The following is a 14,351-nucleotide window of genomic DNA, read 5'->3' on the forward strand; positions in this document are numbered from 1 at the left end:
CAGCTCAATTGCATGAAGTTTGTGATGCGTGAAAAGTTTTGAAGCAGGGTCACAAATAGGCAAAAAATGGCCACAAAAGTCAAAATGGCGGACTTCCTGTTTGGTTTGGAGGGGGGGTCCAAGAGACTTTTTTGTGCGTCTTGGGGTGATACACATGTGTGCCAATTTTCATGATCCTGTGTCAAACTGGCCAGCGGGGCTACGCGTTAGGGCAATAAATACAGGGAGTTCATTTGTAATGGCGAATGGTCAACTTTGAGGCCACACCCCCACCACACCGTAATACTTTTGTAAGAGTTTTGGAATGCGTCTATTCTGTATCGTGTCCTGAGTGGACACAGTGATTTTCAGCTTGATTGGATGAAGTATGCGAGGCGTGAAAAGTTTTGTAGCAGGGTCACAAATCGCCAAAAATTAACAGACATTTCAAAATGGCGGACTTCCTGTTGGGTTTGGAGGGGGGGTCCAAGAGACTTTTTTGTGCGTCTTGGGGTGATAAACATGTGTGCCAATTTTCGTGACCCTACTCAAAACAGGCCACAGGGGCAGGCAGAAAAACCTATAAAAACACAACATTTTGTGTAGCCAGTAGGTGGCGCTCTGTCAAAGCCTCAATATTGTTGTATAGATGTGTTCAGGGTCAGACTCTGATGATACATGTGACATTTCGTACAGATCGGACAGAAAACGAAGAAGTTATAGAGACTTTCTGTGTCCTCAGAAATGGTCAAACTTTGAGGCCACGCCCCGGCCACACCGTCAGACTTTTGTAAGAGTTTTGGAATGCGTCTATTCCCTATGGTGTCCTGAGTGGACACGGCGAATTTCAGCTCAATCCGATGAAGTATGCGAGGCGTGAAAAGTTTGGCAGCAGGGTCACACATCGCCAAAAATGGCCACAAACCTTCAAATGGCGGACTTCCTGTTGGGTTTGGAGGGGGGGTCCAAGAGACTTTTTTGTGCGTCTTGAGGTGATACATATGTGTGCCAATTTTCATAATCCTGTGTCAAACCGGCCAGAGGGGCTACGCGTTGGGGGCGCTATAGAGCCATTTTTATATGTGCATTTCAAAAGTCAGCAAATTTCAAAATTTTTCGGGGGAATGAATTTTTCTACCAAGTTTGGTGAGTTTTTGGGCATGTTAAGGCCCCCAAAAATGCGATCTAAGGGGGGGAAGGAAAAAAAATAATAATCCTAAGGGTTTCAATAGGGCTCTTGCACCATTCGGTGCTCGGGCCCTAATAATAATCCTAAGGGTTTCAATAGGGCTCTTGCACCATTCGGTGCTCGGGCCCTAATTAAAGCTGCAAGCAGCATTGCGGGCCCTCGCGCACCTTGCGATCCGCGGGGTCATCGCAGTCTTCTCTCCCATGCTCTCGTCTCCTATACTCTCCTGTCCTATGCTCTCGTCCTCTCATTTCCACAGATATACAACGAACACGTTTACAACCAAACTTTCCTGCTACCAGTAGGTGGCGCTATGACCGTGTCATCCTATTAGCATATATATTTGTTCAGACTCGGGTCCATAGCAGTACTGTAAGATTTTGTCCACATTGCATAAAGTACATGGGTAGTACTGCATAAAACACAGCGAGTTCCTTTGTAATGGCGAATCGTCTACTTTGAGGCCACTCCCCCGCCACACGGTAATACTTTTGAAAGAGTTTTGGAATGCGTCTATTCCCTATGGTGTCCTGAGTGGACACAGTGAATTTCAGCTCAATTGCAAGAAGTATGTGAGGCGTGAAAAGTTTTGAAGCAGGGTCACAAATAGGCAAAAAATGGCCACAAAAGTCAAAATGGCGGACTTCCTGTTGGGTTTGGAGGGGGGGTCCAAGAGACTTTTTTGTGCGTCTTGGGGTGATACACATGTGTGCTAATTTTCATGATCCTGTGTCAAACTGGCCAGCGGGGCTACGCGTTAGGGCAAAAAATACAGGGAGTTCATTTGTTATGGCGAATGGTCAACTTTGAGGCCACTCCCCCACCACACGGTAATACTTTTGAAAGAGTTTTGGAATGCGTCTATTCCCTATGGTGTCCTGAGTGGACACAGTGAATTTCAGCTCAATTGCATGAAGTATGCGAGGCATGAAAAGTTTTATAGCAGGGTCAGAAAACGGTAAAAATTACAAAAAAAAATCAAAATGGTGGACTTCCTGTTGGGTTTGGAGGGGGGGTCCAAGAGACTTTTTTGTGCGTCTTGAGGTGATACACGTGTCCCAATTTTCATAATCCTGTGTCAAACAGGCCAGAGGGGCTACGCGTTGGGGGCGCTATAGAGCCATTTTTCTATGTGCATTTCAAAACAAGGCAAATGAATTTTTCTACCAAGTTTGGTGAGTTTTGGGGCATGTTAAGGCCCCCAAAAATGCGATCTTAGGGGGGAAAGAAAAAAAAAATAATAATCCTAAGGGTTTCAATAGGGCTTTTGCACCATTCGGTGCTCGGGCCCTAATTAAATCCCCAAATCACACTCTTTTGAACGGCCATTATTGTTTTGTCACAATTAACTGTGTGTATATATTAGGGATGTCCCGATCCGATCACATGATCGGAAATCGGGCCGATTACGTGATTTCAGACTCGATCGGAATCGGACATTACCTCCCGATCAGGACTCGGATATATACTTATTAGGGCTCTCAAATCGCGACGTTTATCGCGACACACAGGCCTGTCGCGATAAACAATAAATCAATTAATTGCACGATAACTTTAAATGGGCTCGATAAGTTTTTCGGCCGCGTTAAATTACATTTGCATGCTGGTTTGTTTTCCTCTCTTTCTCTCTCTCTCTCCCTATCGCTGCCAAAGAGGCTGGATGACAAAAGGCGTCACTCCGGTGCGTCGTAGCGTATAAAGTGTGCAAAGTCCGGCCGTCAGATTTAATATGGCCCGCGGCTTCTGTCTTAAAATGTGTCAAATCAACAGGTAGTTCTTATTTTTTGAACTCATTGTGTGACGTTTACAGGATGTTCTGAGCAGACCACGGTCAGCTCGCTGTCTGCGTCAACACGGTGCGTCACAGCGATGCAGGGCTTGGACGCTGGTTACAGCAACACAGAGAGCTGTGAAGCTGCTCAACACCGTTTCAACACTTCCACACAATTCACCACAAGACTAAACATGCTTATGAATAACGTGCCATCAGAGAGAGTCCGTGTTGTACGAGTGAAGTTCTCTGCCATCTCACTGGCGGCACTCGCGGCAGCGCCACCCAGTCTAGTCCTCTTGCCCAGTCCTCTTGTGCCATCTCTGCTATTTTATGTGTTTCTGTCTACATGGTGGCGTTTTTAAAATTCGCTGATGCGCATACACACACGCAAACGCGTGCGCACACAAACACATGTGCGCACAGGTGAGCCCACTCCCAGCAGCAGGTAGAGTGCCTGTTGTTTGGCTCTCTGTTGCTCATGACGTGCTAGTTGGTTTGACTTAACTCCATTGACTATGCTCAGATAAGCCATGGTAATAGGCCTACCACTACTCATAATAATAATATCATTAATAATAACAATAATAATAATAGTGTTGATAATTGGGGGCCTTTCCAGTGTTAAATGTTCTTTAGAAATTGAAGTTTATTGATCTTTAAAGGGTGTACTTGCATTATATGTCGTTATCATTATGTTAGTTGAACATTGATTTGACAATATTATCGCTTATCGCAATAATTTCTCTTGGCAATTAATCGCCCAGCAAAATCTGTTATCGTGACAGGCCTACACACACACAGGTTTTGCCGCAATGAGTGCCTTTATAGAAAGTATCGGATCGGGACTCGGTATTGGCAGATACTCAAAATCAAATGACTCAGACTCGGACTCAAAGGCAAAAAAACCTGATCCCTAGTATATATATGGTAGCCTTGTGTTCACAGCTTCAGAAAAAGAAGTTTTCAAAGTAGCTTTCAAAAAGTCATTAGTTGTAGAAATGTAATGGTCTGCCCTATTATTTACTGCCTGTCTGCTCTCTGTGTGATTATTCAGCTCTTCTCCATTATCAGCAGCACTTACACATTCTGTTGACAGTCGCTTGCTGTTCCACAGTTTTGTGAATCACCAGTCAACAATTACCCAGAACTATGCAGACTCAATTGTAACAGCAAAAGTATGAATGAATACACAGAGTGGACAGTGATTGTGATGGTATTGGTAAAAGTTTTCTCCCTACCCCCGCCTTCCTTTCCTCTCTCTCTCTGTCTTTCTCTGAGCAGCGGAGCGAGCGAGGGTTGGCCTGACACCTTTACCCAGCATCAAAGACTCCGATTATATCAACGCCTCTTATGCCATGGTCAGCACTTTTCCTGTCTATCATTGATTTCTCCTTTATATTTGTACTAGGTTACAACACATCAGTCTACGCTCCACTGCCACTCTGAAAGTGTTACAGTAATGGTCAAACCCACTCAAATTCTATTCAACTAAATATAACAGTTAACCCTCTCAACACCAAAAACAATAATCAAAAAATACAGCTTGCTTTCTTTCGCCCCTTTTTTTGTAATTCATGTCTTATACACTGGGAAAGGTAAAGAAAGACAAACTGTATAACAGGGTTACACTACACACACACAAGACATGATTCATGATGGTGCTGTTTCCTTAGAGGTGCAGGGTTTTAGTGCAGTGTGGTGGACAATGGTCCCAGACCCAAAAATGACAAAAAAAAAAACATTTTTACAACATTTCCTTGAGAAGAGAGAGTTGAGAAAAAAAACAAAAACAGGGATGCAAAAACAGAATGCACCTAACTAGCAGACCATGACCTGGATCACTGATAAGCCTTAAGTTAGAGCCATCAAGAGATCCTAGAAGCAAAAGTTTCTAAGTGCAGTTATCTGATGTTTGCCTGTGGAGAGTGCATACATCTCCTTGGAAGAGTGAGTCAGTATCCTGTTTTCACCAGCAGAGGGCAGGTTTTACCTGGTTAAGTTTAACAGATGATCTTCTAAAGAAGTGAAGATTTATTTGACATATTTAAATGAATGTGGTGTCAAAAGTGTGGTGTTCTGTCTCTGACTCATTGTTATGTTTTCTGCAGGGTTACTACCGAAGTAATGAGTTCATCATCACCCAGCATCCTCTGCCCCACACCACTAAAGACTTCTGGAGAATGATCTGGGACCATAATGCACAAGTCATTGTTATGCTACCTGCCAACCATGGTCTGGTAGGAAACACACATATTCATAGCATAATGCTTTCACTTATCTCATTTTAAAACCCTCTAAAACACATTAACTTAGTTTCAGTGGTGCAGATATAAGCACAGGCACATTGAAACTGAACAGCAATAAAATACATGAACACATCCACCTGCTATAAGTGTGACTGGTTGTGTGCTCTTTTAAAGGCAGAGGATGAGTTTGTCTACTGGCCTAGTCGCGAGGAGTCTATGAACTGTGAAGCATTCACTGTCACCCTCATCAGTAAAGAATGGCTTTTTCTGTCCAATGAGGAGCAGATCAGCACCCATGACTTCATCTTGGAAGCTACACAGGTTGCTTTTCTTTTTTCCTTTTTTCTATTCTTTATTTTCAGCTTATTTGGGTTGATAACATCATAAAATATCAAAAGAACAACATTATCATAATATTATCATTCAAGTTCAGCAGCTTCATAATTACTCTGTTTTGACCCATTCTGTCTATGGTCAGAGCACTCGATCATTATTCTGAGAGAAAAAGTAAGGAATGTGCCTTTTTTTACAAATCTTTTTCTTTCAAAAAAGTCTAAATTCTGAAAATACAAGTTTGATTGCAGCAGCTGAAGCATTGCTTTGAACGCTTTAAGAATATAAAATCTGCATGTAATTGATAAAAGCACATCAGAATTAGTATGAACAGAACCTGAATGATGGAACAAGAGCTGAATTAATCTGAACAGTAGCTGAATCAGTCATAAAAGCAGCTGAATTAACCTGGATTAACAGGAGCTTGATAATTGCTTTGAATAGCAGGTGAATTGTCTGATCTTGGAATAATAGCTGAGGCTTAGGGAGACTAAATGACTTTGATGTGGACATGTAGCAAACAGCTCCATAGCGATGAATATGCCAGATATAATGCGTAACGATTGATAAAGAACCAAATACTATACAGCTGAAGGATGATCAATATGACAGATGTAATGCTTAAAGTCTGATAAAGACTACAAACATGGCTGTTTTGTATGCTTCTTGTGTGTCAGCCTGTCACCATGGTAACTACTCTGCCTGCCTAATTAAGCTTAATTAATGTTGGAGAGACAGGATTGTCAGCCTCCTTTTACTCCTCTCGGGGCAAATCCCATATATTATAATAAGGGTTGCACCCTCTGAACAACTGCTTGGTGTGTCCAAACTGAAGCACTCAGACAAAAAATTTAAAAACCGTGAGCTCTACAAATGTGTGTGCAATTTCATGTTGATTCTGTAAAAGATGTGGAAATGGTGGCGAGTTAGAAAATAGGTTTGCTCTAGTCCTGTTGCTATAAACAGTAATAGCTGAAAAGACCAGAAGAAGCTGAACATTTTGATATATGAACGGTTTCTGTAGCTGAAAGTATGCAGGCGCTGAAAACTTATAAAAGTTGAAGAGTCTGAAGGGCTCTCTCATAGACTTCAATGTTAAATTCATATTTTAAAAAGCTTAATATTTTAAAAATTATAAATAGCTGAAAAAAAAATAAAAGTTGACTCATCATGTCCTCAATAAGCTGAACATTTTTAAATTCAAATGGTTCAATAGCACAAAGTATGCCTAAGATACACTGAGCCAAATGCACGGAATAAAAAAGAAAAAAAAGAAAAATAAAGAACTAAATAATTATTAGGCCATAAACCCATAATCCCCTCCTAGCATTAATTGACTGACAAGAAAATAATAAAAAAACTATCATACAGTAATACAAAACTGCACTGCATCCATCTTGTCAAAATATTATTAAACAGTGTGATAGTTGACATCTGTCATTTGGTTTATAACCTCTCTCTCTCTCTCTCCCTTCCGCCTGCCAGGATGACTATGTACTAGAGGTTCGTCACTTTCAGTGCCCCAAGTGGCCGAACCCAGACGCACCGATCAGCACCACCTTTGAGCTCATTAACATCATTAGAGAGGAGGCAGCCACACGAGATGGACCAACCATCATCCATGATGAGTCAGTCTCATTCTCTTTTTATTTTTCTGTGCACACAACATGGAACTGGAATCATGACTGTCCTGTAATTAGAGCAACAAGACTTGTGACAGCCCGCTCAGATACCACCTGTCAGACACATCAGCAAACTGCCCAATTAAGCATAATGAAAGTGTCTTTAGTATCGATACACATTAGTGTTCTTGAATGACACTCTAATCCAGCAGCTATTCATTAGAATAATGAAGATTGCTTGTCGCATTCTCTAGAAGTAAAGTGACTAATTGAGCACTTCAACTGGTTGCTATGGCACAGCCAGCTTGCAGCACCTTAGAGATTGTCAGTTAGAGGCCTATCTTAATTGTCTGCCTGCTCATTATTCAGCCAGGCACCGATTGTTAGCAGCAGTTTCTCCTGTGCTCCTGACAGGTAATAGAAAGAATACCCTTTACATGGTGAGAGTGACCTGTAGTTCTCCTGAGAGCTTCACACCAGGCTGAGCTGCCATCCTTAACTGAATTCACCTGCTAATAAATCCTTAATCCCTGAGGTGACTTTCCTGATCTGTGCAAGTCTTCACTCCCTCACTGAGCTGCTGTCAAGAATGTCAAGAATGACTCAATGCTGCACACATGAGGTTGAGACTAGATTGTTTTAATCCACTGAGAGACCTTCAAGCAGCAGTGATTTGATTTCATTAGTCAGAATTCAATCACAAGACCTTGAAACTTGAACAAATGGACCTGGATCTGTTTCTTTTGGAGATCATAAAGTTTGTATTAGAACCTCTCCATCTAAGTGTGGACCAAATCTTTCCTGTAACAGTAGCAATAACATTTGTTAGAACTTTTTGTCATCCAAAATAATCTGGCCACTGTAGACATCAACTCTAACAGCTATTACACATTTGTAATACTTGGAAAGACACCAGACTCAGCAGTATAGCTGATGAACCTACAGATGAGACCCTGAATGTGTGTCTGTGTGTGTGCCAGGTTGGGAGCTGTGTCAGCTGGCATGCTGTGTGCCCTCACTACACTGTCTCAGCAGCTGGAGAGTGAGGGTGCCGTCAATGTCTATCAAGAGGCCAAGATGATAAACCTCATGCGGCCAGGAGTCTTCACAGACATTGTAAGTCATACAGCTACAGCTAGCACTGCATTGATGAGCTTAGCATTGTCAAAGTCAAAGTCAAAGTCAGCTTTATTGTCAAATCTGCTATATGTGCTGGACATACAGAGAATCAAAATTGCGTTACTCTTCACTCCGCAACATATAACATATAGCTAAAAACTAAAGATAAATATAAAGTGTAAAAAATGTACCTACAATGAGGCACACACAAAATACAAGGCACAAAATGAAGGCACAATGCAGTAAGAGTGCAAAAGATGTATAGTGCAAGACAGTGCAGTTGGAATAAAATAAACAGGAGTGGTTTAACTGATAACAGCTTATTGAGACTGGTATGAGAGTGCAAAAGATGTAATGGTTCAACACAGTTCAGTTGGCATAATGTAAACAGAACAGAATAGTTAAGTTATAGCAGCTTATATGAGACTGGTATGACATGACTAAGGTGCAAGAGAATGCACAGGGTTAAGTGGCTGGTGCACAGAGTTCCTTTTGGTAAAGTGGCTGGTACAAAGAGTTCCTATCTTGGGTGGTGGGGTGGTGGTAGGGGTAGGGGGTGGGGGGTGGTGGTAGGGGTTGGGGGTGGTGTCAGGGAAGGGGGAGAAAGTGGGGCACAGCAGGGAGAGAGTTCAGCTTCCTGACAGCCTGGTGGATGAAGCTGTCCCTCAGTCTGCTGGTCCTGGCCCGGAGGCTGCGCAGTCTCTTTCCTGATGGCAGCAGACTAAAGAAGCGGTGTGAAGGGTGGGTGGGGTCTCCTGTGATGCGGAGGGCCTTTCGGGTGAGACGGCTGTCGTAGAGGTCTTGGAGGGAGGGGAGAGGGACGCCAGTGATCCTCTCAGCTGCTCTCACTATGCGATGAAGTGTCTTCCTGCAGGTGGCGGTGCAGGCTCCATACCACACAGTGATGCAGCTGGACAGGATGCTCTCAACAGCCCCTCTGTAGAAGGTGCACAGAATGGAGGGAGGGGCTCTGGCTCTTTTGAGCTTGCGGAGGAAGTAGAGGCGCTGCTGTGCCTTCTTGGTCAGGGATGCAGTGTTGTTAGTCCAGGAGAGGTCCTCAGTGATGTGCACACCCAGGAACTTGGTGCTGCTCACCTGCTCCACAGCAGCACCATCGATGGTCAGAGGGGTGTGCCGACTGTGTGCTCTCCTGTAGTCCACAACCATCTCCTTTGTCTTCTCCACATTCAGGGAGAGGTTGTGGTCTCTGCACCACTCAGCCAGAAGGTGCACCTCATTCCTGTAGTTTGTTTCACCTCCACCGGAGATGAGACCCACCACAGTTGTGTCGTCCACAAACTTCACAAAGATGTTGGAGTTGTGTGTTGGCGTGCAGTCATGGGTCAGCAGAGTGAAGAGGAGGGGGCTCAGCACACATCCTTGGGGAGCCCCGGTGGTCATTGTGATGGTGCTGGATGTGTTTCTGCCGACCCGCACTGTCTGAGGTCTCCCGGTGAGGAAGTCCAGCAGCCAGTTGCACAGCAAGGAGTTCAGCCCCAGCTGGTCCAGTTTGTTGATGAGCTGCTGTGGGATGATGGTGTTGAATGCTGAGCTGAAGTCTATGAACAGCATTCGAACGTATGAGTCTTTATTTTCCAGGTGGGTGAGAGAGAGGTTGTCTTTTATTAAGGTTGCACACACTGTAGTTCTACATGTTTGTGGGTAACACTGTGGTTTGTACTGGAAAGATGAAAGATAATTTTCATTCGGGTTTAAACAGATCCACAACCTCCTTCTATGTTTTGTGTGCTCTTCATGCAGTAGCATGAATTGCCTTTGACATGCACTAATTGCACGATTCATCATAGAAAGGCAAACAGTCGGTCTATGAAATTTTTGAAGGGTTTTGAATGCATTTTGTGAGATGTGTGGTTCTACCAGAAAATGCAGACATATCTAAGCTTTATATATAACTACATATGCATAGTAGAGAAATATGTGCTATATAGCATCTAGAGTTTATATTTTTCCATAGTTTGTAATACTTGTGGGTGCCTGTGAAATCTTACTTGCAGATTGCAGTTTATTTACATTTTTATAAAATCACTTTCATTTTCTTACTATATTTTGACGACACATACAAAACAAATAATGCCATCAAACAAAACTAAACATACTCTAACCAGCCCAGGACAACCTTAAGTTACATCTGCACACTAGTAATATATATCTCAAATTTGCCAATATATCAGTACTCAAATAATCAAATATGGTCTCAAATTAGAAGGGCTTTGAGGTCAACCACTGTTTGATTTCTTCCTTAGGATTATGTACACGTACGGTAGACAACTCTAAATATGCAACATCAATAAAAGACAACACCCACTGGCGGTAGGACAGGGAATCTTAACTGGAGTAAAAAAAAAAGGTAGAGCGCTGAAAATTAAACCGGACAGGACACAAAGATCCTCAAATCACAGAAGTCTACCAAATATTTAAATAGTTAAATACCAAATATTTTACCAAGGGAGTGCACATCATTTTCATACCATTGTCTACATTGAGCTCGTTGTATGGGGCACTTATTGATCAAAATACTGTCGTTGTTAAAGATTGGAGAATATGGGTTCCAGCTAGAGTTAATCCCACATGCTTTTTCAGCACATCGCCAGACTGCAATAACATGGGATAGAATGGGACCAAACCGAGACATACATTTAGTTTAGTGTTTGCAAATAATATCTCTGTAGCTTTAATGGGCCTGCCAGGGATTCCTCCAGCGAACGCCAAATCACTTCTTCCGAATCCTTGCACCAGGAAACCAAAGGGCATAGAGTGAAAGCCCAATGGAATGAAATTAGGGAGCAATAAACCACCTATGCATCTGCAACGCTGAACCGTGGACAGTCTCAAGCGGGGACGTTTTTTCATTCCACACAAATTTAGTAATCACTGTCTGTAATCTATCCCTGTAACGAGAAGGAGGCGGGAGTGGGATCACATTAATTTTTATAATAGAAACACGCAATCTGAGGGAGTTAAGATCAGCTACAATCTTGGACAAGACACACTCATAATTATTTTTAATAATAGAGGACAGAAGGAAACACCTCAATTCCAAGATATTTAAACTGTTTAACTCCAGGGATGCTAACAAGGAAATAGATCTCATTGAATCACTCAATGGCAAAAAGGAAGATTTATCCCAATTAATCTTATAGCCTGATATATCACTGAAACTGCTGAAGATATTTAGAATAGTAGGTATCGATTGGGCACACCCCACAGCCTCTTTAAGCTTGGTTATCGTGATTGGACAATTTAAGAAATTCCTCACAGGACCAATCATTATATGTTAATTGAGAGCTATATAATGTACTATAAAAGAGTGAAAAACAGAATTAACCCTAACAATAACCCATTGAAATAATAAAGTTGGCGTGTTTTATGTAATAAATATTTGGCATTGGTGTTTATGCATGTCATTAATTTCCTTTTTAATTAAGTCATAATGAGAGGCAATCTCTTCATCAAAGCAAAACTGTAAGAGATTGTCAAAGATAGCAAGTTTACTTTGACTTTGACTACTTGGAAATACGTTCTAAGTGAACTTTAGCTACTGCAATCCTGCCCTTGTTATCATACCAGTTATCTATAAGCTTAAACTGGAGATTGTGGTGACAAATAACTGCAACACCCCTTGATTTATTTTGGGCTAAAGAATGGGCGATAACTTCAAAAAATCTATTCGCTAATCAATGTACGTCACCCTCAACCAAATGGGTCTCTTGTAGCATTACGATTACGAACACAGCAACACGCTTAACAGGAGTGTCCTGGACCTGAACAACCACAAGAACATGAACATATAATAATGCAAAAAGAAAATGAGGACAAGATAAGGAACTGCCTCATCTAAAACTCTCATGGAGAGTAAAAAAAGGGACTACTGTCCTACACTGCCACACTCGCGGTTAAACAAAATAAAATAAATCAAAAAAGGCTCTCTGCCATCTGACACACCCCTCCCTGCCCAATAAAGGAACTGATTAAAATTATTGAACCCATTGCACCAATGCAGTTAAAATAGAATACTAAATAATAAAATACAAAAATACATTTCCCCCATTTATAAATACAGAGCCTATGAGTAATAATACAATATGCTGTAAAACAATGCAGGCCCTAAAAACACTGGAATTGTAGAAAAATTAAATATGGGGGATATGTGACCATAGACTGACTCAATACCTAAGCACTAAGTTTAAGATTACTCAGGTTGAATCTTCTAATCCCCCCCCCCCCCCCCCCCCGAAAAAAAAAAAAAAAGTTTAGGCTTCTTTAGGATCCCTAAAAGATTTCCGTACTCCATTGATCTCGAAGGAGAGCACAGCAGGATATAACATCTGAAATCATATTTTCCTTTTGATGAGATCCGTGCAGACAGTGTTGAATGCTCTCCTTTTGCAAGTCGATCTGCGAAGTGGTCGTCCTTCATGCTGGAGACCAACCAAATGTCTTGCAGCAGAGTGAATTAAGGTAACATCTCTGAAGCGGTAAATCTTGATAATGACGGGGCGAGGGGTGCTGTCAGTGAGCACACCAAGTCCACGGTGCGCACGGTCTATGGACATGTCAACCGGCAACTTCAAAAGTGTCGGGATAAACTTTTCAAAAAAGGAAATCGGATCGTTACCCTCTATGTACTCCTTCAGGTTAAGCAGCCAAATATTATCCCGCCACTTTCTTCTTCAGTCATGTCGTCCTCCAAGCCGGAGATACGAGCCTCCGCCTTGGCTTGGGAAGAGGCAAGGGAGTCGTTAGCTGCAGCCACATCCTTAATACGCTTCATAAGATTGTCAATCTTGACATTTAGTGAGGATTCAAATTTAGTAAATTCTTCATTCATGGTCGTTGTGTCATGTGTCCCTAATATGTTTGAGTAAAGCCCCTGTGGAAAGTTCAGGTGTAGCAATGGCGGCGCTAGCAGAGCCCTTGCTATCGTCGCTCTGCAGAGAAAAATCCTCCTGCGGTGTTGTTCAATCCGGCCATGTTAAAAGCTTTAGGCATTATAATGGTGAGTAGATGTATAAATCAGTAAGAAAAACGTAATTGAGGTGCAACAGGTAAAGAAACAAATGATGTGCAGGGAGAGAAGCAAAAACGTGACCGCTCACACTGACGCCATCTTGGAACCCCATCACTTAGTTTTTTATACTTCTTGTCTTTGTTACTGTGCTATACTGCTTGAAGCCATGAGAGTGAGTTTTCTATACTTGTAGCCATGACTGTGCTGTTTCCATGAAGGTGACTTTAGTCCACACTGATTAAATATGTGAACATTTTCTCAGAATTCAGTGGGTTCATCCAAATCAAAAAAAGAAAACAAGTATTCAAACTAAGAGCAAATAAGGAAAAGTAACAAGTAACAGCATGTACCAACACATGACATGGCCGATACATTGTTGACCTGTACCTCTGTCTGGCTCTGTGTTTCCAGGATCAGTACCAGTACCTATACAAAGCTCTGCTTAGCCTCATCAGCACCAAGGAGAATGGCTCAGGTCCTTTGGCCAGAGACATTAACGGGACCATGGTGTCCATGTCTGACCAGTCAGACCAGGCAGAAAGCATGGAGTCGCTGGTTTGAAAGAGGCCCCTTAGGGCCTGGAACCAAACTTTCCCTGAACCCATGAAGGAGGCACTTAACTTTGTAAAACGTGGACAAGACTTTTTGAGGCCTTTTTTGCCAGACTCTTGGTTAAAATGAATAACCTGATTACTTTTTTACACTGATAAAAAGTTTTTGATATTTATTTTTTTCGCCATTTTATGTCTTAATGTTCTCCTACTGAGGGGTTTGCGCCTGCGTTTTTAAGTTTCATGACGTGTTAGTGGGCAACGAGAAACACTTTTCTGTCTTTTCTTGTTTGCACTATATAATGTCAGTGTTGCTGCCTATACTACAGCTGACCCACTGCTTCTCCAAGCCAGATTTTTTTGACATTCCACAGCTTTTGGCCCAGCTTTTGGCCCTCAGATCAGCCTGCTGGCAAGTCCGAATATTACACCTCAGTACAATGCTGTCCAACGTCAGGTCAGCGTGACTTTCTCCACCCTAATCTACTCGTATAACACTCATTTACTAT

The 14,351-nt window shown here is 42.2% G+C and overlaps 1 protein-coding gene across 1 annotated transcript in view; it reads left to right on the forward strand.

The window, feature by feature from the left end:
* The window catches only part of LOC114435948 (receptor-type tyrosine-protein phosphatase gamma-like), a 234,170-nt gene extending 220,279 nt beyond the window's left edge, over nucleotides 1–13,891 (forward strand). Inside the window, exons 24-29 of the mRNA XM_028405936.1 lie at nucleotides 4,224–4,300; nucleotides 5,051–5,179; nucleotides 5,363–5,509; nucleotides 7,007–7,149; nucleotides 8,124–8,259; nucleotides 13,703–13,891. Of these exons, the coding sequence (XP_028261737.1) occupies nucleotides 4,224–4,300; nucleotides 5,051–5,179; nucleotides 5,363–5,509; nucleotides 7,007–7,149; nucleotides 8,124–8,259; nucleotides 13,703–13,852 (782 nt within the window). The 3' untranslated portion in view covers nucleotides 13,853–13,891. The remainder of the gene's footprint in view (nucleotides 1–4,223; nucleotides 4,301–5,050; nucleotides 5,180–5,362; nucleotides 5,510–7,006; nucleotides 7,150–8,123; nucleotides 8,260–13,702) is intronic.
* Nucleotides 13,892–14,351: the final 460 nt, after the last annotated feature.

The sequence above is a fragment of the Parambassis ranga genome, chromosome 5 (assembly GCF_900634625.1).
Source record: "Parambassis ranga chromosome 5, fParRan2.1, whole genome shotgun sequence".
NCBI lineage: Eukaryota > Metazoa > Chordata > Actinopteri > Ambassidae > Parambassis > Parambassis ranga.